Source organism: Magallana gigas, chromosome 3, assembly GCF_963853765.1.
Source record: "Magallana gigas chromosome 3, xbMagGiga1.1, whole genome shotgun sequence".
Lineage (NCBI taxonomy): Eukaryota > Metazoa > Mollusca > Bivalvia > Ostreida > Ostreidae > Magallana > Magallana gigas.
In genome coordinates, this window is record NC_088855.1 from 9,813,706 (window position 1) to 9,839,282 (window position 25,577).

General features: G+C 34.2%; 3 protein-coding genes across 6 annotated transcripts in view; 2 read left to right on the plus strand and 1 right to left on the minus strand.

Moving 5' to 3' along the window:
- Window positions 1-778: 778 nt before the first annotated feature.
- Window positions 779-25,577, minus strand: part of LOC105318257 (nucleolar transcription factor 1-A) — a 29,248-nt gene continuing 4,449 nt past the window's right edge. The window contains exons 1-2 of one of the 2 annotated variants that reach the window (XM_011415266.4): window positions 4,163-4,258; window positions 779-2,482 (exon numbers count right to left, since the gene is read on the minus strand). In XM_011415266.4, the coding sequence (XP_011413568.3) occupies window positions 1,192-2,445 (1,254 nt within the window). In that variant the 5' untranslated portion in view covers window positions 2,446-2,482; window positions 4,163-4,258 and the 3' untranslated portion in view covers window positions 779-1,191. Of the gene's footprint in view, window positions 2,483-4,162; window positions 4,259-25,577 lie in introns of those variants that run through there. The other variant, XM_066078428.1, reaches the window with a different exon arrangement.
- LOC105318256 (uncharacterized) lies at window positions 4,600-9,205 on the plus strand. 3 transcript variants are annotated; one of them, XM_011415263.4, is made up of 6 exons: window positions 4,600-4,684; window positions 5,594-5,691; window positions 5,896-5,955; window positions 6,543-6,636; window positions 7,049-7,207; window positions 7,640-9,205. In XM_011415263.4, exons 3-6 carry the CDS (start codon window positions 5,926-5,928, stop codon window positions 7,906-7,908), a joined length of 552 nt encoding a protein of 183 aa, XP_011413565.1. In that variant the 5' UTR covers window positions 4,600-4,684; window positions 5,594-5,691; window positions 5,896-5,925; the 3' UTR covers window positions 7,909-9,205. The 3 variants fall into 3 exon arrangements, with proteins under 3 accessions (XP_011413565.1, XP_011413567.1, XP_034337741.1); XM_011415265.4 differs by having other exon boundaries at window positions 4,606-4,680; XM_034481850.2 differs by having other exon boundaries at window positions 4,648-4,711.
- On the plus strand, window positions 14,378-15,808 carry LOC105318255 (NF-kappa-B inhibitor epsilon-like). Its single transcript, NM_001308876.1, is given in 1 exon segment — window positions 14,378-15,808. A coding segment is annotated over 1 exon segment (1,032 nt). The 5' UTR covers window positions 14,378-14,520; the 3' UTR covers window positions 15,553-15,808.

The window sequence follows — 25,577 nt, forward strand, 5'->3', positions numbered from 1 at the left end:
CTTTGAATTACAAAATGAAATTATCAAAAATATGCCTTGGACTAAAAATATGCCATTTGCAAACTCAAATAACCGTCGGATCCCCCCCCCCCGGAAAAATTTTCTGGACCTGCGTAAGTAAATGTTCCAAATTCTTCCTTTGTTGATTCACCAATCTTGATGCGTCATTAATTTGTACCATTTGGTTGGGAGCGCAGTTAGTGATAATCTAGGCTCCACTGTAATTTCATGCTGAGGTCTCCTTGAATATAACAATGCTCCCAATACAATAAAAATAGTAAACACGTTGATTATTTTTTTCTCGAAATTTGATATTTAATATTGTCTCACTGGAGTAAATGAAATGGGTTTTACATGATCAGTTTACACACACACACATTTACGGGATACATTTAATACGGGATATAAAAATACAACCATATCATCCAAGATACACACGTTATGTCAAAAACTGGAAACTGATGTTACCTATTTCTTTATATTTACAAAACAAGTAAATATATCTGTATGCCTTTTCTGAGATGCATTGCATTACAGAAAGTAACATGTTATCTGTTAAAAAGACTTCACCCAACAAGAGATACCAGTATATTCCACTAACAAACAAAAATGTCAACATTTTCAATGCATACAAAGATGATAGATATAAAAAAAACAGCCATCACATTATCTTTATACAGTGAAATAGGTACATGTCAAAACAATCAAACGTGCATATACTCGATGAGTCCAGGTACTAAATAATTTTTTTTATCTTGGTACATTTTTTGGATAAAGATGTTAAAATTTGTTCTCAGCCCAGCACCAGCTTGAATGAACATTAAAATACATATTTAATGTACATGTATTGTAAATATTGTATACAATGACACAAAAGTGGGATTCCAAAATGTATTTTAAGAAAAAAGATCCAAATGTACCAGTACAATATAAAGGCTAAATCTTGCCTTGTCCGACCTATCAAAATGAAAGATTGTCTACTTCATGTGCTGAAATTCAAAAATGGTAAACAATCAAGTGTACTCAACGTCATTTCACTCGAGTCAGTGCTTCATATCTACATGTACTTGGTTATGCACACACAGAATATTTATGCAAACAAAACCACCACTTTAGAGAACATAGCTGACTAGCCACATCATGATTTGAAGGGTTCAAAGTTCTGACACAAATTCACCATCCATGATACTGTCAAGTAGATGATTTCTTGGGGGTTTTCTTTGTGCTTTTCTTCTTCCCTCTTCCTTTCTTTTTCTTCCCTTTACTGGTTGATTTTCTTCCAACTTTCTCAGCTGTATGTTTGGCCCTGCTCTTACCCAGGAGTGCTTCTGCATAACTCTTCAAACCTTTGCTTTCCATTTTCCCCATCCAATCCTGCCATTCTTGCTGATATTTTTCTTTATCTTCCATAGCTTGATGAGAGAATGTCTCTCTCTGAGCATTGGAGAGTTTGTCAAAGATTGTCTTTGCAGTTCCAACAGTTACCCCTTTTTCCTTTCCAAGCTCTGACATCATGAACAGTTGGAGAGCAGCCTTATTTCTGGAGGGCATTCCCAGCTGCTCAAGTGCCACTTTAGTTTCAGGTTTTGTAACAATATCCATTCTGTGTTCATCAAACATATTTTGCACCCATGAAGCAAGTTTCTTTTCATAATTTACATTAGCATTTTTGTTTTGTAATTTTGCTTTTTCTTTCAAAGCCTCTTTTTCATTTTCTGGCAACGAGTTCCACAGTTCAGTTTTTCTTTGAACTTGCCTGGTAAATTTCTCCTTTTGATTTCCACCTTCTGGGACATCAACATCCTCAACGTCCATCAAATTGATGGCAAGTACCCTTTTCACTCGTTCAGGTTTTTCGGTTTCCTTGAAAACCTTTTTCAATTTCCTTTTCTTTAAGGCTTCGCTGTGTTCCTCTTTTTGGTGAAGGAGGGCCTCTTCCTGTAATGGGGACAACCTAGCCTCCCATTCGGCCTTGGCAACTTTATACTTCTCTTGGAGTTCCTTAGCCTTAATCTTGTACATGTTTGCCTCATTTTCTGGAAGAGAATTCCACATCTTTCCTAAATTTGCCATCACCTTCTGCGGATTTTGGTCCTCAATGGAGACTGATTCTTTAGCTTTACCATAGCTTTCTTTACAAAACAGTGTATATGCATTTGGAGGGCGTTTTGGGGGATTAGGAACTGGTACTTCTATGCTCGATATAGGCTTCTTAGCGGGTAATATCTCTGATGTGGATGCGGATCGCTGCAGTACTACATTGCATATACTTGGTGACACATTTTTCAAATAATTAATATCTAGAGTGGACGAACTTCGTGCAGACAAACTGCAAAGGAGATTCACTCTCAAACTTCCAAACACAGGTCTAGAGGTATGAAATCTGGTCACTGCTGTTGGGATTTTTGAATGTTGTGCAAACCTTAAAAAGCTTAACCAGCTCATATTTCTTAAATGAATGTAAATCTTTGCCTTGTTTCACCTGAAAATAATAAAATACTTTAATTCAATTTGTAAATGGGGGAAATTAAAGACTGGTTATTGTTAAGCCTGGCCTTGGTAGCAGTAATAACTGTAAGTTTAAAATGCCAATAAAAACAAACTGTCTTAAACCCTTAAAATATTTACATCGGAACTCTTACTCATGTTCTGATTAACCAGGCAGTGTGTCAATTTCTTTTTTTATGCTGTCAGTTGCCGTGTTAGGTCTTTCCACCTTTCAGGTGAAAGACCTTTTGTATTTCTTGTTACAATGTATTGCTACTCCTCTGAAACAATAAGAGATAGAGACTTGGAACTTTTACAAATGTCTTCCATTCAAACTGAAAGGATCAGAGGCCCCCTTCTAGTAGTTATATTGCCCCTGAAAGTTTTGAAATTTCAATAAAATCACTTCCAACTTTTTAATTATCTATCATAGAGACTTCGGACCACTTGGGATGGGAGCGAGACTTCGGACAACTTGGGATGGGAGAGTCTACATTTGCCAAACAAAGTAATATAAACTTTATGTGACATAAAGGTCAAAGGTCAAGGTCCTTTTAAATTCTGTTTATTAATGATTTTTTTTAATCTTTTGAAATACAGAACTCTAGTAAAGGTTTCAATAGCTTGCTGGATTGCCCATTAAGGTACTCAATTTGGACTGCCTGCAGGTACATGTATTACTTCAAGGGCCGCAAATAGTTGTTGGAGAAATTTAAATCTGTTGTACGGACTAGGGTACCAGAAAAATGGTCTACAGTCAAGTCCTACACAGGCCATAGGGTCATCTCATACACAAAAAGTAAACTTGTATACTGAACCGAAGTCAAGTCGTATACAACAAGTTTACTTGTGAACAAGGCTTCATTATGTAATAAATCATGTTTAACACAGATGGCTCAAATATGTTATACATGCAAACGATAAATGAATATTATCATACTCCCAGATACAGAGTTTGGGGGTATATTGCAATCACCCTGTCCTTCTGTCTGTCAGTAGATGCATATGGACTTGAAAACTACTATATTGTACTTCCTATAAATATGAATGATCTGAAAATTTGTTTACATATGTTAAAATTCTGAAGATGTGCAGTGCCTGAAATTTTTATTTTGATGTAGAATCTTACATCAATATATTGATATATTGATCTTACATCAATATATTTTTTTCTTAAAAAATCATTGTTTAAATTGTCCACATTCCAGATTTCAGGATTATCCCATTTAGGAAATCAATCTAACCTGTTGTTATTGTTTTGTATTCTCTTTTGAGAAGTGGACAGGCATAGTTTACATGGATGTATGCTATGCCTGTCCACAAAAGAGAATATATTGTTAATTGGTGCATGATTTTAGAAAACGTGATTTTTAAGTGAGTTTCGATTTATCTGAGCAAATTGTAAGCATGGTAACTGTGTACAGAATAGATTTAATGGGAATTTATTTTTGCTTTCTTGACATAATCATAATAAGGCTTAGTATTGCTACATTTGCAGAGACATAAATAACAGAGACTGTTTTATCGCTGTACATTTGTAAAAAGTTGTGGTGCCCCGTGTATAGTGTTATAGTAACAAATTATTCCTTAATGATTTTTGGAGAATTGTAGTAATTAGGAATCTATATAACTTATTCTAAATAATTATCACGCTAAAATGGGTGCGTATTAATACCTCCACTATCAATCAACCGCATGAAGATACCCGCCAAACCGCATGCATCAATTCGTAAACACGGCTTTCACTAATACCTTGAAAATACGATAACCTTATTCTTACGTACTTTATTTTAATTTTTTCAACTCATGATGATTAAAGAACATTTTTGGAATTCTGCATCATATTTTATAAAGAAATTTGAAATTCAGTTCCAAAAGAAGCAAAATGCTATAATAATTTTTTTTTTTAAAGAGTTTTATTTCAATCTATTTTATTTATGCAGAAAATATTCGGAATATCATGAGAATTTCCCAAGATTTTTTGTTTTTGTGATCACTAAAGCACAAAAGGGTATATATAATTCAAATTTATTCAATTGAAAAAAATATAAGGGTGCTATGACAACGACTATTAATAGGCAAATGGAATAATTTTTTTCGGATTTTAGTGGTAACTAAAAATAAACTCTACTTTCTGTTTCAGTTGATGGAATCTGGAATCAGGAAAAAAGCTTCTGTTTCCCTTTTAGTTTGGTGGGTAAGGAGACGAATTCATATTTATTTGGTAAATTGGTTTTTATGTGACGTCCACATCAAACACAAAACCATTAAATGATGTTGGATTTCGTATAACGTTTATAGAATTCCAATTAGAACACACACTAAAACAAAAGAAATTTCCTGGGGGTTAGTCATAGAATATGCTTTCGTTGAAATAGTCATGTATAAGTTGAGACAAAGAGTGTTTCTCTTTTCTGATTTCTCAATTGTGTTGTCGTTGACCATAATTTTTTTATTCACAGACGTTACTAAAATTTGGTATAAACTATAGTAGACTATATGAGTCATATATCGAATCCTTCAAATTAATAACAAGCGTTAGTTTCATACAGTACAATAACGTATATAGTGATTAAGCATACTGTATGAAACAAGTACCAGTGGTGTGCATTCAATCACAGGCACCTGAATTTTTATCAATGAGTTGCTTAATAGGTCATGTATCGAAAAATTCTACCCCTACTATATATGAATACACTAGGTGTGGTGTATTTATATATAGTAGGGGTAGAATTTTTCGATATATGACTTATTAAACTTATTATTTGTATATTCATGTTTATAAAGTGACATATAGGTCCGATGGGCCGGGTGTTTATTCATTAAGGTATTATATCATATATATGTATCTTTATTTGTTTATAAAACACATGTCACTATAATAAATCATTTACTTACTTTATTAAGCAACTGATTGATAAAAATTCAGGTGCCTGTGCTTCAATATAATGATGAAGTTTCAAATTAATTCAATTTGCGATATTAGCAGTACAAAACATTTATCTTTTTGTAAAGATTTAATGGATTTAACAACAAGATAATAATCCTAATGATTAATTCATAAAAAAGAGTCCAAATTATCATATTAACCTTGCTTTTTCTATAGAGTAGTGTAGAAGCAATTCTTATCAACCTCTCATAGAAAGAGAAAAGACCAACCCATCTTGTATTGTTTGATGTCAGGAAAGGAATAAAGATTATCTTGTAAGTTTTTCAGTACAAGTAATTGAAAATTGAACAGTACGTGATATGATTGAAAACTTAATTGTGATATAGGTGTCAGATATAGATATAATAAACACTTCTTTTATGTTACATTTATAAAATAATTATAAAGTTTTTCTCCTCAAATCTTGTAAATTTTTAAGAGTGTGTTTCTGTTTAAGTGTAAACTTATTATATTCACAGGTTGGTGAATCCTAAAAATTACCAGGCTTTATGGATCGGGATGCGATGAATCAGTCGGAGGTATTTCAGATTATTGACAAAACTTTTCAACTTGATGAATCCTTCATTCATGTACAGCCCTTGTCAATTTGAAGGGACATAAAAATAAACTAAGATATCTAAAAAATGAGATATCTTGGTTATATTACATAGAGAAGCAATGGTTGGGACCTCACTATGAATAGCATTTCAATTATATTGGCAATATCACTGCTTGAGATATCAAAATTCTTACTTTGAATACCACTTTCACCTATCACCTATTTACATACACCTCCATTAAAAATAAAAGATTCAAGGCTCTCAAGTGGTTTTTCCATTTTTTTTAATATGAATAATTTACAATCTATCTTTGCTTTATAGCTTTATAGTTCTAGATCTTCTCTTTAATATTAAAATATTTTATATTTTCCCTGGTAAGACTATCAATCTGTCATCCTTTGTTCTTTAGGAATCTGCATGTGTCTTTATCAATATTTTTCTGTTTGGTATTTCTTGAATAGATAAACAAGTTTAATTCTAATGATATGATTACTATTGATATGTTGGTGCTCCAAATGTCTCCAGGCATGCTAGTTGTCATAAGGCATTTTTGGTTGTTTTTTTAGATTGAGACTGATGCAAGACCAGGGTCATCCGAATCAGAGAGGAAGTCCACTGGTAGCACTAATGACCCAACAAGAACCATAGAATATATACACAGTAAATATTTTGACCTGTACCATTTCTGAAAGGAATGAGCTAGTATCTACCAAAGTTAAATGGTGTTAACTGGGAGAATAAGAACACAAAGTTATTTGTCAAGACATTTTACTTGTAGTGTAGCAGGCTCTAGCTCAACAGACTATAAACGTCTGCAATTCAATATTTAAAAGTTGACAATTTCATTTTATTGTGGTTTAAATTTCATGAAGATCTTAAAGAATTGTATCTTTTTATCATTATGAAACATTAACAATTATCATAATTATTTAATAAAATCCTTTGATCATGTATTAAACTATGAATAAATCTAATAAGTTGTATGCTATATTTTATTGAACATATTAAAAATTTCTAATCTTTTTTAATAAATCATCATATTCAAACACTTTGTTTTAAATGTTATATTCAGAAGGTGGTGGACGAACTACACTACATCTGGGTCCAAATTCTAGTGAGAAACTTCCAAACATACAAATAGGAGACCAGAATATCATGATGGTAGGGGGCACGGGGGCGTGTTCACGGAGGAAGAGTAAAAATAATAAAAAACCAAAAAAGAACATTGAAGGTTTGTGCAATATCTCTGGTTTTCTGGCTGCTATGATATTTTCTGTCATTTACATACTGGTACATGTACTGTAGCTTAATCAAGTGTGAAAGTTCCTGACGTGTTTAAATACTGTTTAAAATGCTTGATAGATATATCTCCTCTACGTGGAAGAATCTACCTAAGATTGTCATTTCTATTTATTATATATTCAGTATAGAAAACAGAATTTAATTCACAATTTATGACTTTTGAAATTATAAGAAAAAACTCTACATCAAAATCAAAATCAAATCTAATTTTTCTTTAATTGTTCAATGAAAAACTCTGACTAGGATGAAAATTAACGTAATATTTTGCTCTTTAGTTATAGATTTAGAGAACTATAAAAGAGCATTAGAAGTCTACAAATGATTGTCACTATTTCTCCTTCTTTTCCATATGTTCACACAGCACCTGACCGACCAATCACAGATGCAGAGTGTGACACGATATCTGAAAATTTGGGACGCGATTACAAAAAATTCAGTCGTAAAATGGGTTTTAAAGAGGTTCAAATCGAACAGATTGAAATGGACTATAGAGATGAAGGACACTATGAAATTACTTATCAGCTGCTGAGAAAACTAAGAAACCTGGGCAAGGACAAACTACAAGACGTTGTAGATACTTTACAGATGATAGAAAGAGAGGACATTTTGGAAGAGCTAAACATCATATAGGTTAATTAGTTTGTCTGCAGACATCAGGACTGGTAAATAGATTTAGCAACAATGGTCATTTGATGGAACCTCAATACATTTATAATTCATGCTGGTTAATAGTAATCAATAATGAGCAGAGGGTTTTTGTTAAGGCTGTTGGATCAGACTTGATGAGATGTTTTGAATTGCATGTTGTGAAGATAACTGAAATTATTTCTATCAATAAATTAAATACTGATTTCACTCTTCAATCATATAAAACATATAAAATGGTTCTTATCATTAGGAAGCCATCATAAATACAACTATATGTGTAATAGGGAAAGAGCAGACAATATTTCAGCACCATTTGGGTAAAACAATTCAATTTAATACATGTATTACAAAAGTTATTTTTTATGAAATTCTTTATGTAATTAGTTGAAAAAAGTGTAAAGCATTTAGTTCTGGACTTGTACAACCAAGAATCTACCTTTGTTTATTTTCTAACACCAGGCCACTTGACTGCCACATGTAGTACATGTGTAGTATGTTTCCATTTTTGAAGCATATTCAGATGTACTCCAGTGATAAAAAAAATGAAATTCAGAACAAGTTGTTTATTTTTAAGGACTTTGATTAAACTATAGTCAATCAATGGTACTGACCATCTCTCAGCCTTACATCAAATATGGTTACTCATTTCAACTCGGGTCCTGTTACTTTGAATTACATAAACCATGCTTTTGTAAGAGTATTGACATCAGTAAATTTTTATGCATTGGACAAAAAAATATCAGCTTATAATGATCTTTGACTTTTACATAGATAAGTCTTTAATACGTAGTGTTGACAATTTAACAGTATATTAAAGTTTGCAGTGTGAAGTTCTCTAATATTTAATTCAAAATCGATGGCAAAAATAATAATGATGATAATACATGTACATACATGTGTATACTGATAATAAATATAAATGTCTTGATACAGTATGTGATTTACTACAATTTCTACAATAATCATTAATGTAGCCCTCTCCCAATTTTATTTTTTTTTGGGGGGGGGGGGGGTGTCAGAATTTAAGAAAAATCAAAGAGGGCAATTTGTTATTGCAGCTCGTATGTAATGAATTTAACTTTTGACAGTTTATCATATAAGTTTTAACTTGACTTCATTCATTGTCAAGACTCATATGTGCATGTATATATGCACTTGTAAAATTTAGCTTGTGTAAAAATAAATTTTTATTACGATGTATAAATTTATGCCATTCTTTGAATTTTTGTACATATGTCCTGTTATAAAAGGTAACTGATAAAGATATGCTGATATGCCTGTTGTGTGTTTCTTTTTATGCCCCCTTCGAAGAAGGGAGGGCATATTGCTTTGCTGCTGTCTGTCGGTCGGTCCACTAACAGTTTCTGTTCATTTTCTTCGCAGAGGATGAACATATTGAAATAAAATTTGGTATATAGGTTTATCATGATAATATCTAGGTCAAGTTTGATATTGGGTACGATCGATCAATTTTCGACAGAGTTATGGCCTTTGGACTTAGAAAAATTCTAGTTTTTTGCAGTTTCCGCTCATTTTCTTAGCAGAGGATAAACATATTGAAGTGAAATTTGGTATACAGATTTATCATGATAATATCTAGGTCAAGTTCGATATTGGGTATGATCGAGCAATTTTCGACAGAGTTATGCCTCTTGGACGTAGAAAAATTCCAGTTATTTGCAGTTTCTGCTCATTTTCTTTGCAGAGGGTGCACATATGGATATGAAATTTGATATACAGATTTATCTAAATAATATCTAGGTAAAGTTTGATTTTTGGTATGATAGAGCAATTTTCGACGGAGTTATGGCCCTTGAACTTAGAAAAATACCAGTTATTTGCAGTTCAGTTTACGTTCATTTTCTTTGTGGATGTTTCCAAGGGAGGGGGGGGGGCATAAATGTTTCACAAACATCTCTTGTTAAGCTTTTGATTCCTAGAGAGGGGGCAAGATCTCAATTGCAGACCAAGATTAAAAAACACGAGAGCATCTAAGCTTTTTGGCCATTTAGCCATTTTTTAAAATGTAAATTCATATATTCTGAAATATGCCTAACCATCAAACAACTGACTACAAGGATACAGTGCACATAAGTTAAAGTATATTTACATTAAATGATTATTTTCTTTCCTATTTCTTAAAAGAAATAAGATTGTGTTCATGCAGCTACTGACAACACCAAATAACTACTGACTAGTTCCAATTTTAGAACCATTTTAACAAGACCTTGGACTTTCAGTAGGACGTTGCTATCTATTGCTTGCGTCAAAACAAGTTAAAAAAATGACGCTGGTTTCAAGCGAAATATGCACCAATTACGTAGTCTTAGCCCAAAAGCCAGACAAATCGTGTTGATTTCAAGGAGCCATGGCTGAGTGGCTAACAATGAAATAGACAGACCTACGTCACATTGCTGTTTGACACAACTACCTAAAGTCCAAGCTATTGTTAAAATGGTTCTAAATGTGGATATAAATGTACAAACTTTCTTCAAACACATTACTGGTATTTATCAGTGCATAGTTCATTACTGAAGTGAATCCTTTAATTCATCAGGCTGTTCATATACATAAAAATCTTCGCTAGCCAAGTGTCCGATTCGTTTTTCTCATCTCCCGAGAAAAACGAAACGGACACTTGGCTAGCGAAGATGATACATAAAATGAATAATGTTTGTAAATATTGTCTTATATTTATATCTACCAAGTATTATTCCCTCTATTTCTTACGAAAACTTATACTTAGTAGTTAATTCATAGCTCTATAGAAACAGTCAGACTGAAATCTACACAGCCCGTTTATCCATTGGTCAAAATTTACAGCGGCTGAAACTGAGAAGAAATTGACAAGTCTGAAATTGACAAGCCTTGTTTATCGATTGCATGGTCTAAACCTACAGCGACCTACGAAATATCACGGACTATGCGAAATAATCATGATGATGTCAAAGCTCAAAGTCTCACAGGAGACGATTTGGCTGTTTCTTTGAGCTATCGTACTTTTGTACATAAACAGTAATTTATAGTGAATTTTAATTACTTTTCACAATCAATTTATTAATTAGTTAAAAGAGAGATGTTAATATAAACAATAAAATGCTTTCTTTGATGATTCATGCGGGTTATGAAGGTAGCGATCATCGCAGAAAAAATTTACATAACGCGTTACCGCGGTTAATGTATTTTTTCCTGCAATGTCGCTACCTTCATATCCCAAATGAATCGTCAAAGAAAGCATTTTATTGTTTAAATGTTGTCTTTTTCTTATCAGTGTAATTATTTCAAATAGGTAATCTGTTGTGTTCCATAATTTAGAGGTAAACTGTGTGGATATTATTCTGTGTATTTTTAAATAATTGTATAGTATTTAAAATGATCTCAATTTCAATTCAATTTATTTTCCTTGAGCTTTACAACTCATCGGAATTTAAGGAAATGATAGAACAAATGGATGATTGTTTGACGGGAGACTGGAATTAACAAAAGACATTATATTTGTTTCAAGTTAAACAGACGTGGAGCAGGACATCTCTGATACGGAAGCCGTTTTACGCAAATTGAGAATAATATTTTATCTGGTGACAACCAAATAAAGACTGTATGTTAGTGCATACTTGGTGTAACACCTGTAAAAATTTGTAATGTATGGAAATTGAAATATCACCGTTAATGCCAAACACAGGGGCCAAGCTCGTTTTAACATTAATTTCAATGTAACCATAAATTTATGGTTACATTGAAATTAAAGTTAAAACGGGCTTGGCCCCTGTGATGCCAAACACTGTTTGGATTAAAGAAGCGTTCGTAGATCTTGACTGCATGGCCCGATGATACTGCATGTACAGCCCCTCAGATTTTGTATTTACACCCACCCAGTAAATTCAAAATTTACAACATGAATTGCTCCACGAATTGCGATTCCAAAGCAAAAACTATTATTAACAGGATGACCAAACAAAAAAAAGTATTTTGGGAGTTGATTTTAATCAACTCTCCTATGCAGTTACTCTGTCAAACCGAAAGTGAAACAGTGTTTGGACCTAAGCACAAATCATCACCGCTGACAAGACTTAGTTCTTGAAAATAATAGAAAAATTCGATGTAATGTATGCTGAAGCATTGTTTTTCAAGGAAACTTATCTATATATAAACACTTTGAAAATAGTCAGATTCTATATAATACGAACAATTTAGACATTTTTGTAGTCGCATGTGTTCCTACGCCAGAGTTTAATAAAGTCTCGTTCAACCAGACGCTCATCGTCGGTGACCCACGTGTGATTCACAAACTTGTGGACTCAAAACCGTGGTTTGCGACGATGCCAGACGCTCGGCTGTCTCCGTAAATCTCCGATAAGCAGAGAGGCTATCTTGCTTGTCGGAGATTAACGGAGACAGCCGAGCGTCTGGTTGAACGAGACTAGAGTTCGACATCAATAGTGCCTGGATCCATACGATTCTTAGAATTGTTTCGATTACTAATACATAGTTTGAAATCTATCTTTAAATATTATACAACATGATTTATATGGGGTTTCTCGAAATTCTTGTCGGAAAATCTAAAAATCCATATAATATAAAAAAGCGTAATTTAAATACAGACTAGAAACTAATTGCCATGCAAGATAAGTTGATTTTAAAATAAATGATAATCGATAAAATCAACTCCCGTCAGTACTTCAGTACTTTGATTTTATTTGGATGAGGCATGGATCAAAATATGTATTGTTAAGGATAGCAGATCTGAACAGTATTCATGCGCGGATCCAGAAAATTTTTCCCGGATGGGGGGAGGGGGTGTCCGAGGGATAGTTTTGTGCTTCGACCTCTCTGCTCTAGATCCGTGCTTGGTATATTCAAGATCTTGATGCGAAGAAGAAGAAAAAGTAAAGCAGTGCAGGCACGTAGCATCATTTTTGAAAGTGGGGGGGGGGGGGGGGCAGACTCATCCAAAAAATCTTGACAAGCAAGCAAAAAAAAAAAAAAAAGGGAAATTTTTACTTTTCCAAAATCTTCAAAATCGTAATCCGTGGGGGGGGGGGGGGGGGGGGGGGGGGGGGGGGGCTGGCGTAGTATATATATGTAACTTCAATTTCACTCCTCATTTCCTCTTTTTTATATCAATTTTTTACATACTCCCAAAAAAAGGGGGGGGGGCAACTCCATGGTAATTCAATTTTTTATATGTAAATTTTAAAAAATTTGTTGCTGCGAGAAAAAGTGCCCCCCCCCCCCCCCTGATGCTACGTGACTGCAGTGTGCCAGTCGTTATATGTATATTGCTCATACATATATTAAACACGTGCGCACGCAAAAGCAAGACCAAAAATTTCACATGTATCTGGCGCCCGCCAGATAATAATTTGGCGACCGTGACAGGCACGTAGCATCGTTTTTGAAAGTGGGGGGCCAGACTCATCCAAAAAATCTTGACAAGCCAAAAAAAAAAAAAAAGGAAAATTTTCATAAAATCTTCAAAATCCTAAATTTTCAGTTTTCCAAAATCTTCAAAATCCTAATCCGGGGGGGGGGGGGGCTGGCGTACTCCTCATTTCCTCTTTTTTATATCAATTTTTTTCATACTCCCAAAAAAGTGGGGGGGGGGGGGGGCAACTCCATGATAATTCCATTTTTTATATGTCAATTTTAAAAAAATTGTTCCTGCGAGAAAAAGTGCCCCCCCCCCCTGGCCCCCCCCCGGATGCTACGTGCCTGCGTGATATGAAATATCCGCCAAAAACGATTTGTAGCGGCCGCCAGATTTTTCTCACACATGGTACTTAAAACCGGCTTCCGTACCCTGAGAATTGCACCTTGTAAAAAAGGAGGGGGGGGGGGGGGGACTAAGCCCCCTACCTCCACCCCCAACTCAAAACGATGCTACGTGTCTCCGTTTGTCCTCTTGAAAAGGAGATATACGTAATGAATATACGCACAATTTTTAGAGCGATCCGCAATCCGTACTATATAAACTATTGATGTAAATTTTTTAATTGACAAATTACAACAGCAATCTATCTTTCCTTTCGATCATATGATTTCGATCATCGGTATTTTGGTGAATGTATATAGACAACCAATAATAAATACTATATAGTATATAACGTTTGACGTATTATTAACCTCTTGTAAATATTTTATCAATTAAAAAAAAAATTAAGTAGGTCTATTCATTAACATGCATTTGCCTTATATGGCAAAGTCATTTTTTAGTGTATTGCTGATTCATAAATTACCGAATATTGAAACCCACTTTAAAAAAGCTACTAAAATGAAAAAAAAATCAACAAATTCCCTAATATCTCACAGGTAATTCAAGCGCTCTCGATACGCTGTCTGTCGACCAAAATCTAGGTCACCGAAACGGGGAAATCCAAATGGGAATTCCCCTGTCAAATCTCCCTTTGTGCGTGTCAAGTAAGGGCTTTGTTCGGCTGAAAATTTCCAGTTTAGTTTAGGTCTGGAAAGTCCGTTGTAGGCAACTCACGAGAAGGAAAGGAAAGTTCATATGTTGGGAATTTAGAGAAAACTGCAGTTAATAACGCGCAAAGTAAGATATTTGATTCACAATTTGGACGTTCGATTGAGGTAAACATGGATTTGAACGACCTGGAAGAAGATTGTGCACCCACCATGGCTGCAAGCATGCCAAGATTTGATCCTTCCGATGGGAGACTGGAAAAGTTGAAATCCGAAGATAGGTGTGACTCTGACCTTGGGTCCTCCATTTCCAACGAGAGTGGCGTTATCACAGACATTCGAGAGCAAATTTTGAAACATTCCCTTAAAGTGGAACCCCCGGTCGACGAGGTTGAAGAAGTTACTGAAAAACTTGAAAGTGTCGATATTGACGAGGGGATATGTGAGTCTGAGAAATTGGATGACATTGATGAAAACGAGTCGTCTGCAGCAGCATTCACTGACGACGATTTTCTCGTGTACGGGAGGGATGCAGATGGTGATACTCTACTCCATCTCGCCATTATCTCTGGTCATGTCATGCTCGCAAAAGTGTTCGTCGAGGTGGCCCCGTGGACGCAGTGTTTAGACATTTACAACGACAAACTGAGGCAGACCCCCCTCCATCTCGCAGTGTTGATGAAACAGCTCGAGATTGTCCGACTTTTATTAGACAATGGGGCCAATCCCGAAATGTTCGACCACAAAGGCGATACAGCGCTTCACATTGCATGCCGATCTGGAAACGTTACCATGGTGAATGAAATTTTAAAACGGAGGCAGTCTAGACCCATGCAAAATCTGGACTTTAGAAACTATGATGGACATACGTGTTTACATTTGGCCGTGTTAGGGGGTTACAAAAGAATAGTTGACATTTTATTACAATCTGGTGCCGATGTGAATGTTGGGGACGGAAAAAGCGGCGCAACCGCCCTTCATTTGGCCGCCAGGGGTAATAGGGAGGAGATCATTTCATTATTACTCGAACAGCCGGAAATCGTGGTAGACATTAAAATGTACAATGGAGTTACCCCACTAATGATCGCAGCGGAGAAAGGACTGCCGAATATTTCAAACATTCTTGTGACTCATAACGCTAATACGAACTTACTTAGTTACCAATATTCAAGTTCGAGTGATGAATCGGAGGAGGAAGAAGATTAAACGATCTGTAATTATTAATTAATAGATGACTGTATTCTCAGGGATTCTCTGTGATACACTTAGATAACTGTACCATGTCAACCCCAGCTGACGAGCTGTGATTGGCTGATTGTGTGTAGCCGGATTTTTATGTATTATGTATATTGTATGTTTTTTTTCTGTGGTCGGTTCAGTCGGTCGTCATCGAAGCGACAAGTCTAAACTGACTTCCTGTAGTCTAGCTGTAGATATTATTGACATTGAATAAATTATCAAAGTATTTCCTTGTCTTAATTGAATTCAGGTGATTTTTCTCAGATTTTCATTTTATCTGTCAATTGATATCGACTTCCCAAGAAATTATCGCAAACCACACCTAAAAGTAAAAGTCATTGTAGGAAAAACCCAAGAAAAGTGGGCATATTTTTCAATCAAATAAGATTAAAGTCGGTTAAATAAACAAAGGGTGAAGCATATAATCTTGAGCGTTTCTGGGTGGGCGGTAAGGATCTTTAAAAGTGTAAAGGGCCAACTGGTACATTATAGCTACCATTGACCGTACCCTGTCGAAGCAAATAATTCACACCCCGTACCACAAAAGTCAAAATGGGTTAGACCATTCCCATGCAGAAGATACGGATCTTGAATGATATTCCCAATATTGGCAAGCCCACTAGAATGAACTTGCACACATGCACAAAATTTCAGTGACATATAAATAATATAGTAACTGGTGTAATATTGTCTACCCGTTTACTTAATTTCTCGATCTCTAAATACTCGATCCACCTGAACCCATGAAAAACTTTTCGGCTATTCCCATGCAGGAGAAACGGTCTGGGCATAAACACCCCCCCCCCCCCCTCCCCCATGTCTGAACCAAGACGAGTAAAATAAAACAGTAATTATTTCTTTCAAATTTTCTAGATCATACAAATAGTTGATTACAGTTTAAGATATCTAAGAAAAGACACACCAATAGATAGTGAATTAGATAATAGCAATAAAAGAACACAATAGTTTATTTTCCGACTTTTTTTTTTTAGCAAAAAAAATCCAGAAAATCCCTACTTCATGTATATGAACAGTATTCCAAAACAATCGTAACTCGTTAGTTTGATAGTACCAAAATTATAATATTTCCAACAATTTTCAGACTAGAAGCTGAAACTAAATAGCACTGAATCTACCAAAACAGATTTTAGTGTTTTCTGTGAAAAAGTTTCAGAATATCATTACATTGGTTTTTTTTTTTGGGGGGTCGTTTTTTAAAATTTGTTCATTTTTTAAAAACTTAGTGCACAGAATAGCATGTAGATTGTCAATCGATTTTTTGAAATATTAATTAATACATCAGTGCTTATTCTTGTTTCCTATCCCTTCAAACACGGTAACATTTAAATTATAATTCGGTTTACTAAATTTGGAAATAGGAGGGGGGATTTTGTCTCTGGGCGAGTTTCCAATAGGCAAGCGGGAAGTTCTATGCTGACATTATGTAGGGAAAATTATTAACTGGAATTTTTTCCATGCATACAGAACAATTAAAGACATGCATGTCACTTTTGCCTTTTGCAAAGAATATATATATATATTAGAGGGGAAGGGGACATGCAGGGAGTATTGATTTTAATTTTAAAATGGGGGGGGGGGGGGGGGACGTATCCCAAAAATCTTAACAAACAACAACCACTACAAAGTTGTATTAAAACCGATAAAGGAAAAGACAGAGTTTGTCAGACCTCAGCCCTAGGGTGGGGATGGGTGGGGGTTACATGAAGATGGAAAGGATGGATTTTATATCCATTTCACTATAAGTTTTGTTAATATTGGATGAGGGATAGTTATTTTGTTAATATATTAAAGATTTATTTTATAATATACATACATGACCATTAGAATAAGACCCACGTCACTGTAGTGTTGAGGGGTTGGGCTGGTGGGCCCTGATACCACATACCTGGGCAAAGTGCATGCTATAACACCCCCACATCTTTATGGACACAATTTCACTTTAAATTCATCAGTAATATTGATACAAACAGTTTACAGAAGTAGAAATTATGGATTTCTTACGTACATGTTTACAGGAAATCAAGTGTGATATGACGTAAATGCAGCCTGGGTTTCCATTGCATTGAAATGAATTAGAATACGTTAACCGGACTATAGAACGGTAATGCACTTCAAGAATAGGTGAAATGAGACGATTTTCAATATTCATAATATAGTCCGTATTTAAATCGTCAAACCACCAGAGTTTGCCCTCCTTGCATAGTTTGTAGTGGTGATACTATTTCAGTCCCTCCACATGCATTTTAAATTTGAAAAGTTAGACGACTGAAGGATGAAATTACTAAATTTCCACTTTAAAATAATCTTTTGCATGTGGAGAAAACAGATTCCAACTCCTCCCCTTTTAAATTTTATCAGTATATTGATCCATGTGCTTAGCAAGTAAAACTTTATGTGCTTCATTTAAATATACATGTATTTGTGAGCGAATTATTTAAAATTCAATTCATCGTGTTACTCAACATATTTCAGAATTTTGTAGGATAATTTAATGACACAGAGCTGATATTTTGTTCATCTATCTAAGATACATGTAGGTCTATACTGAGTGGTTTTAGAGCACACAGCGAATGAATAATCAGGTTTTTTTTTTTGGGGGGGGGGGGGGTATTGGTGGGTTTGGGGTCAACGGTTACCCTTCTACTTAGACACAGAGGTGCACATGACCACATTTAATTATCGAATCTATATTTACAAACAACTGTTTGGGTAATAAACTGGTCACAAGAACGAGCTTAAGAATAAGTCATCTCAATTTTACGTAAAACCTGAGCTTTAAACCTTTGTATTGATTGCACTGGGGGGTGGGTACTTATTGTATGTTACCACTTTACGCTATGTACAAGATAGTTCAACGCGAATGCGAAACTGGCCATGGGATTCCAACATTAAAGTGGCAGGTGAAATTTACTTTATTTCAAATTACCTGAAAGACGAATTTTGCCATAAACTGAATGAATAATTGTTTTGGGTTTTTTCTTGTTTTACTTTAAGGTTTACGTGAAAATCCTGTATTGATAATACATGTATATGTATATTCATTTGTAGAATACATTTATGTATTTCAACAACTACTTATTGTGTGTGTGTGTGTGTGTGTGTGTGTGTGTGTGTGTGTGTGTGTGTATATATATATATATACACACACACAAACACAAACACAATGGGCCAGAATGCCACGCACAAACCAGATGTCACAGCATTTCATATGATTTGTGCATTGCCACTACAAACATAATTATAAGCTATTAATATGACTCTGGGAAGTGTTAGCATACGATCGCCTACATTCACCATTCATGATCAGGCGAGACATGAATGAAAGCAATTTGGAATGAAGACTTCCTTTCAAAATGACAATGAACGCGGGTTGATAATTTAGAACATGATGATATAGCTCTTATCTTGGAAAAATGTTATGTAATAGAATCGGGGAAAATCAAATCAATAGTACAGATATCGAAAAATGTCCTAGATTTTTAACATTCTTTAATGAAAATCCCCAGCATTTTTAACTGTTGCAGAAAATCTGTGAATGAAGATGATATCAAATTCCTGAAATTAGTCTGATCTTTTTCCTGATCGCGAGATCAATCGTAAGAGCAGGAAGTTTAAAGTACTGAAGGTCACGATAAATTCTTCCGTGTTCAGGGTTCGGGAAAACATTTTCATTTTTGGTTTTATTTGTCCTGCTTTAGACGGTATATTATAGAATACACAACAGCTACTTCTGGTTTCGTTGATTAAAGGATTTATGAAATACCCGATCTATATTTAGAAACTACCGTGTCCAATTTAGTGCATATTTACTAACGGTCATATTTATGCGTATATGTGTACTAACATACAACGCAGTAAACATGGTTAGGGTGCCATTTATAAGAAACGCTATTGTCTGATAAGAAATTGAAATTTTCTAGCGATTTCTTGGCAAATGAATTAATTGTAGGAACCCGGCAATATCCATAATATTTTATGTGGATGTAATGTTACGATGTGTAATTAGATGCAATTTGATCACATGGCTGTACAACGAGTTATTCTAAAAATTCTGAATTCACTAAAATATGATGGCTCTAAAGATTGATATGTTTTCAGTATAATAGGTAATTCCCTTACTTCTCCTATCTGTAAATGTATTTGTTTTTTGCAGGGATAAATCTTTCATCACATTCATATTTCTATTGATGATCTTTTTAAATCAATTGTCAATTGTAAAATTTAAAGATTAGTTTACTATTGATGATATTCTAAAACCTTTATCAATTTGTTAATCTAATTAAAATTTACATAAAGTGATAAAAATAAACAAAATAAAATCAATCGAAATTTGCCTATGCATAACATGATAAAACCCACGAAAACAAAAACAAAACATAAAACTCTCACAAAAGTTTAATTTCCATTCATGGCGGGAGTGAAATGAAATATGAACCTTACAGAGATCGTGTAAGTTTGATGGCCCCGGGGCCTGACCTGCACGTCGCTGGCATCTTTTAAGTTTCTCCTTAATAGAACTCTTTTCACGGAAATATTAAGCGTTCAACACATAACTTTATTTCCCCAGATTACAGAGCCAGTAGTTGGAAACAATGAATATACCTAAGCGAGGTGTCCCCGATAATCTGCTAGCAAGGACTCCCAGAGCAAACGGAAATATGATAAATTTAAACACATAAAAAATTTTTTCAAGGGAGTGTTCTAAACCCAACATTTCCGTATATATTGAAGTGGAGGTTTTGATAGAAATTTATAAACTGAACTGAAATGGTATTTTTAACCTGAGAACGTGATCCTGTACAAGTTAACAATTTTTACATAAATTCATTAAATTTTTTGTTAAAATCAACTTTGATATATTCTCACTAATTGCTATTAAGGAGGTGGTCAACAATTACTCATCTGACCTACCTTAAACTTTTAGATATGATTTGTTTTAGCTGCAGAACTGTAGCTCCACGGGAAATTTGGTCACTCAATACAGTCCGGAGCGTCAACCCGAAATTTTCGTTGAGCTACAGTTCTGCGCCTAGATTTCTTTAGCTATCAAGTATTATTTAGAGAAGAAAAAATCTATAAAATTTAGTTTTTAAATTTTAGTATTTTTCTACATATTTATACAAAATCCTCTCCAAAGGAGATCAATACAGTCCAAAAAATGGCCACTAACATCCAGCCCTTAACCAAAATCAGGTATTTGTTATCATGTTGATAGGCGTCGGAACCGGGGGGGGGGGGGGATTGGGGGTTAGCTTGTCAAGATTTCTAATAAGTCTAGCCCCCACTCTTAATTTGCTTCCGACGCCACTGATATGCATGTATATTTAAATTGTGATATGCATTACATTTTTAAAAGAAACGGGAACATTTTTAAGCGACTATTTTAAACATAGAGTTCATGCAATTGTTATAAGAATGTATAACTTTTATACTCTATAAACAATTTAACTTTGTTAATATTGTCGACATATGTAAACTGTATCCTTGGGCCATTGCCAATTACTGTAATTGTGTTTTTGCCAATAAGGTATTTCCACATTTTGCATTTGTAAACAAGTATAGATAAGAACAGATTGATACACGTTATGGAAGGGAATTACCGCCAAATGTCGTTGTATCTCTCTTCTATTCTTATGATGCTTATTTCTTTATTCTTCAGTACATTTACACTTGCATGTTACTTTTATTGTAAGTGTTTTCATATTCATGCTTATCCTTTTCACTATGATCCTTTACGGTTTGCTTAAATCCATGTTGCAACATTCTCTTCTTATTCGTAAAAATTCTTACTTTTATCTTTGTTACAAACGTGAATTAGGGAGCAGTAATTGTAGCGCACACATTGCTACCTGACGTCATAATGCAGCATTAACGACTTTTGACGGTAATTCCTTTCCATAACCTGGACAGTGGTACACGCTGTTATTTCATTGTTCTTTGTTTGATTAATGATGATAAAATCCTGCATTAAGTAAATATAGAAAATAATAGATCATACATTTGTATAACTGGTTTCGAATTCAATTAACGGAGAGGGGTCTAAAAACCGTGTATTGTATAATTGTACAAGTATTCGATGCTTGTGATTGTTTAATTCATTTGTACACTTTTAGCTGTGCTTTTCACTACAATGTATTTAAAACCCCTGTGTTTTTTTTCCAGTTTCTAAACAAAACCTTATATAATGTAGTTGTTCACAATATTATTTTAAATATGTTTAAACTTTATTAAAAAAATATAAACCTTCTGCATAATGGTAGATTGCTCATGCTTGCGTAATATGTGTAATATGTGTAATATGATGAGACTGCTCTAAAAATATTTTTAGATATTTTATCTATAATTACATAATAGAATTTCATTTAATTGAGAGAGAGAGAGAGAGAGAGAGAGAGAGAGAAAGAGAGAGAGAGAGATTTCCCAAGTGGTAGGAACGATAACCCTCGGAAATTGATAAATGATAGATATATTATTATATACACACTTCCATATAGCAAGATATGTTTTAGAATGTCTTTTATACTTTAGGAAGTTCTTTAAAATTTACATATAGACGCACTAAAGAGTGCGTCTATAAGTTGTTTCAGACATACAAGAGAAAACTAAACAATCAAAGGAAATACGTGAAGTCATACGTCCTATCAAAACCGAAAATTCCAGAGGAGTCATTAAAAAACATCTGCATAATCATACAAGTAAACACATGCGGAAAATTGACTTAATCACTCGTTAAAGTTAGATTAAGAGGGCTGGATGGTCCTGGTCATTAATAGACGGTATTGATCTCCTTTAGAAGAAGAGCTCTGTATAAGGATATAAGAAAATACCAAATATAAAGCATCGTCGGAAACCCACGGTTGATTACGCGTCGTGCGTAATCAATCGTGTATTTCCGTCAATGATAAAAAGCCAAATTTTATGAAATTTTTCTTTACTTAGTTGATAGCTTAACAAATAGTATCTAAATATTTCAGGTAGATCTGTTTGTTGACTACTAAACCTCCTTAAAGTTTTGTAATTCAAGAAATTCAAAAATATTTGTTCCTATCCTGATTATCTTTATTTTTTTTAAAATAAAAAAATATATTGTTCCGGAACCAGAGATCCCTGGAGTTTCAAAAGGAGGTGCATTTTACAGTAGTGAATTATTTAAACAATACAATTCTTTCTTGGGTGATTGAAGTGATTCATCCGGGATATGAAGGAAGCGACATTTCAGAAAGAATACATAACCCGTGTTGATTTTTTTCAGTTTATATTCATATCTCTCTTTTCACATGTTAATGAATTGATCGTAAAAAGTAATAAAAGTATAGCTAAATCATTGTCAATGTACAACAGAACGTTAGATAAAAGATATAGCCAAATCGTTTATATGGGTACTTGAGTCTGCCATATATTCATGATTCTACTACAGTTTATTGCCGAGATCAAAGAAATGCCGCGAACATTATTCTCCAATATACCACGAACGTCATCAGTAAATTATCAGATCAGAAATACCTATTTGTCTCGCACTGACTATGAAAGTACAACTTCAAACCGTAAAAAGTTTTAAAACCATGTCAATTTCACGTGCTAGTTCCAGTCAAAACGATTTGTATTGCCTCAAATGTTTATTTTTAAGAGATCAATGCGGCTGTTCCTAGCACCTCCCTAGCATATTTTCACTGCATGTTTTTACATAAAATATATATCATGTAGTAGTAATAATCGTATTAAATTGCCCTTATAATATTAGGAACATGATTCAAAGATATTTTATAAATAAGATAAGAGTATTAAAAATCCAAAGAAAATTCTGTCGTCTGCATGTGATTCCTTTGATCGATTCACATGTATACACATTACCAACAAAACCATTGGGGTTACACGGAACAGCCGTCAAAATGACCTAGATCGTCTCTCTATAGGAGAAACGATCTGTAGAAATACTGGGCTGTTAGTAGAATAGAAATAAAGTTCTTGTTATCGTGAATGTTGCAGGATAACCTCCTCGGTCTCGAAATGTTGTTCAAAATATAAAAGCCTCGGCTAACGCCTCGGCTTTTATATTTCAAAACAACATTTCTCGACCTCGGAGGTTATTTTGCAACATTCCCGAACACTCGTACTTTATTTCTTAATTATTTCGTGCAGTCCGTGCCTCTTCTTAGGCAGCCGAGGGATTCGACCAAACGATATAAATAGAGGGAATCATACTTAGGGGTGTAATGATATAAGGAATAAGGAATCTTTATGGAAGGGCTTTATGATAGATTTGATCACACCCCGACCGAAATTATCACCGCATAATATTTAAAGAATGATTCCTTATTTCTTATATTTATAAAATTTTAAACCATCGTACGATTAAATATTTAAATATGAATAAGCAAACCCCGCTGGCGCCTCAGTTTGGCTTTATGAGCTATATAGTACAAAATCGATACGTAGCGTTATCACAGGAAAAGACACTGGTAAATGTAAATATATATTAATATAAATGATTTTGTTAACATTAGCACCCCATAGATGGCCGTATAAAACTCTCATGTTTAGCAAGTGTTTCCAAACAGTTGTTGTGAGAGTTGTTTATGATCTATTCAAAAGTCAAAATAATGAGATCTTAAATTTATTGATTGTAAGTTTCGAGTCGAGCTAGGTAACTTTGTAGAACGTATCTGTAGAAATGCAGGAAGTAAATCCTATTCAATTTATTATTTTTTATGTAAGAATAATGTTATCGGTCCTCAAATTCATGCTGCCTTCTATGTCAATATATTTTAAAATGCTCCCATCTTCTCCTTACTCATGTGAACTTTAGACTGGTCTGACAAAAGCTGGGTATTTGACATTCTTCGAGAATTAGTCAGGGTTTTTCCAGAATACCGATATTTCTTTCTTATGTAACAGTATGTGTAAATCTAATGTTAAAGTGTCTGTGCTCATGGCATGATTTTAAAGAAAACCGTCGTATATCTTATTTATAGGCAAATTAGTTTGAGTGAAAAAAAACAATGTTGAATAGCGTAGAGTGATATGCATTTATTTCATGTCGAGTTCATTTCTGTATAAAAAAAATTAAAAACCTGTCAGGTACATTGTAGCTTAAAGCTGCTTGGTCCGATTTATTTGTTATTACAGTATCAAATTTTTTCCCATACAAACCATTTATCGTAGAAAGTTATGGACTTTCTCCTATTTACACCAGCAGAATCAATCTCCTTTCAAAGTTAGAAATATTCAAAGTAAATAAAAATTATTTCTCTTTGGGCAAACGAAAAAACAAACCAAAATGCATCACGGGAATGTTTAGAAAAAGAAACCATTTGGTTTCGTCCCCCGAATGATTGGGGTCATTCAACACGCGTGCTCTGCATCGATTGTAAAGAAAACAAACTTCAGAAATATTAGCAAACAAAACGTACACATGTTTATTTGTAATTTGTCTGATCATTTCGACCTTTATTCAAAGCGATTCAAAGCGATGACAAAGTCGTAATACAACTATACCCGCCTCGTCGTCAGGGGTGAAATTTAACATGAGGCGAAATAACGCGGTACCCTTTTATGTCGTTTGTTTTGTTAGCAATAATGTGTACGTATTTTTCTTCATTGAAATTTGGCTTAATTGACTGGGAAAACAACTGCAATGTCTATTATTATACATATACTAAGCATAGCCATCGTTTAAAAGCGTGCATAAAATTTGATAAAAAATCGGACCAAGCAGCTTTAAACTTACTCGGCGTGATGCATATGGTATCGAGCTTACTTATGTGATTTTATATATAGATTTTGCATACACTCATTGTCCTGCACTCAGTTAATAAACATTTTACTTTAGAAATGTTTTACGACAGAAAATTGGATTTCAGTCAGAGAAGCTTAGCATCTATGGGGCTGATCTTTCAGAGTAAATCCTTAAGTTCAAATTCATGTAATAATAACATTGGTGCTGCGACGTTCATTGCAAAAAATCACGATGA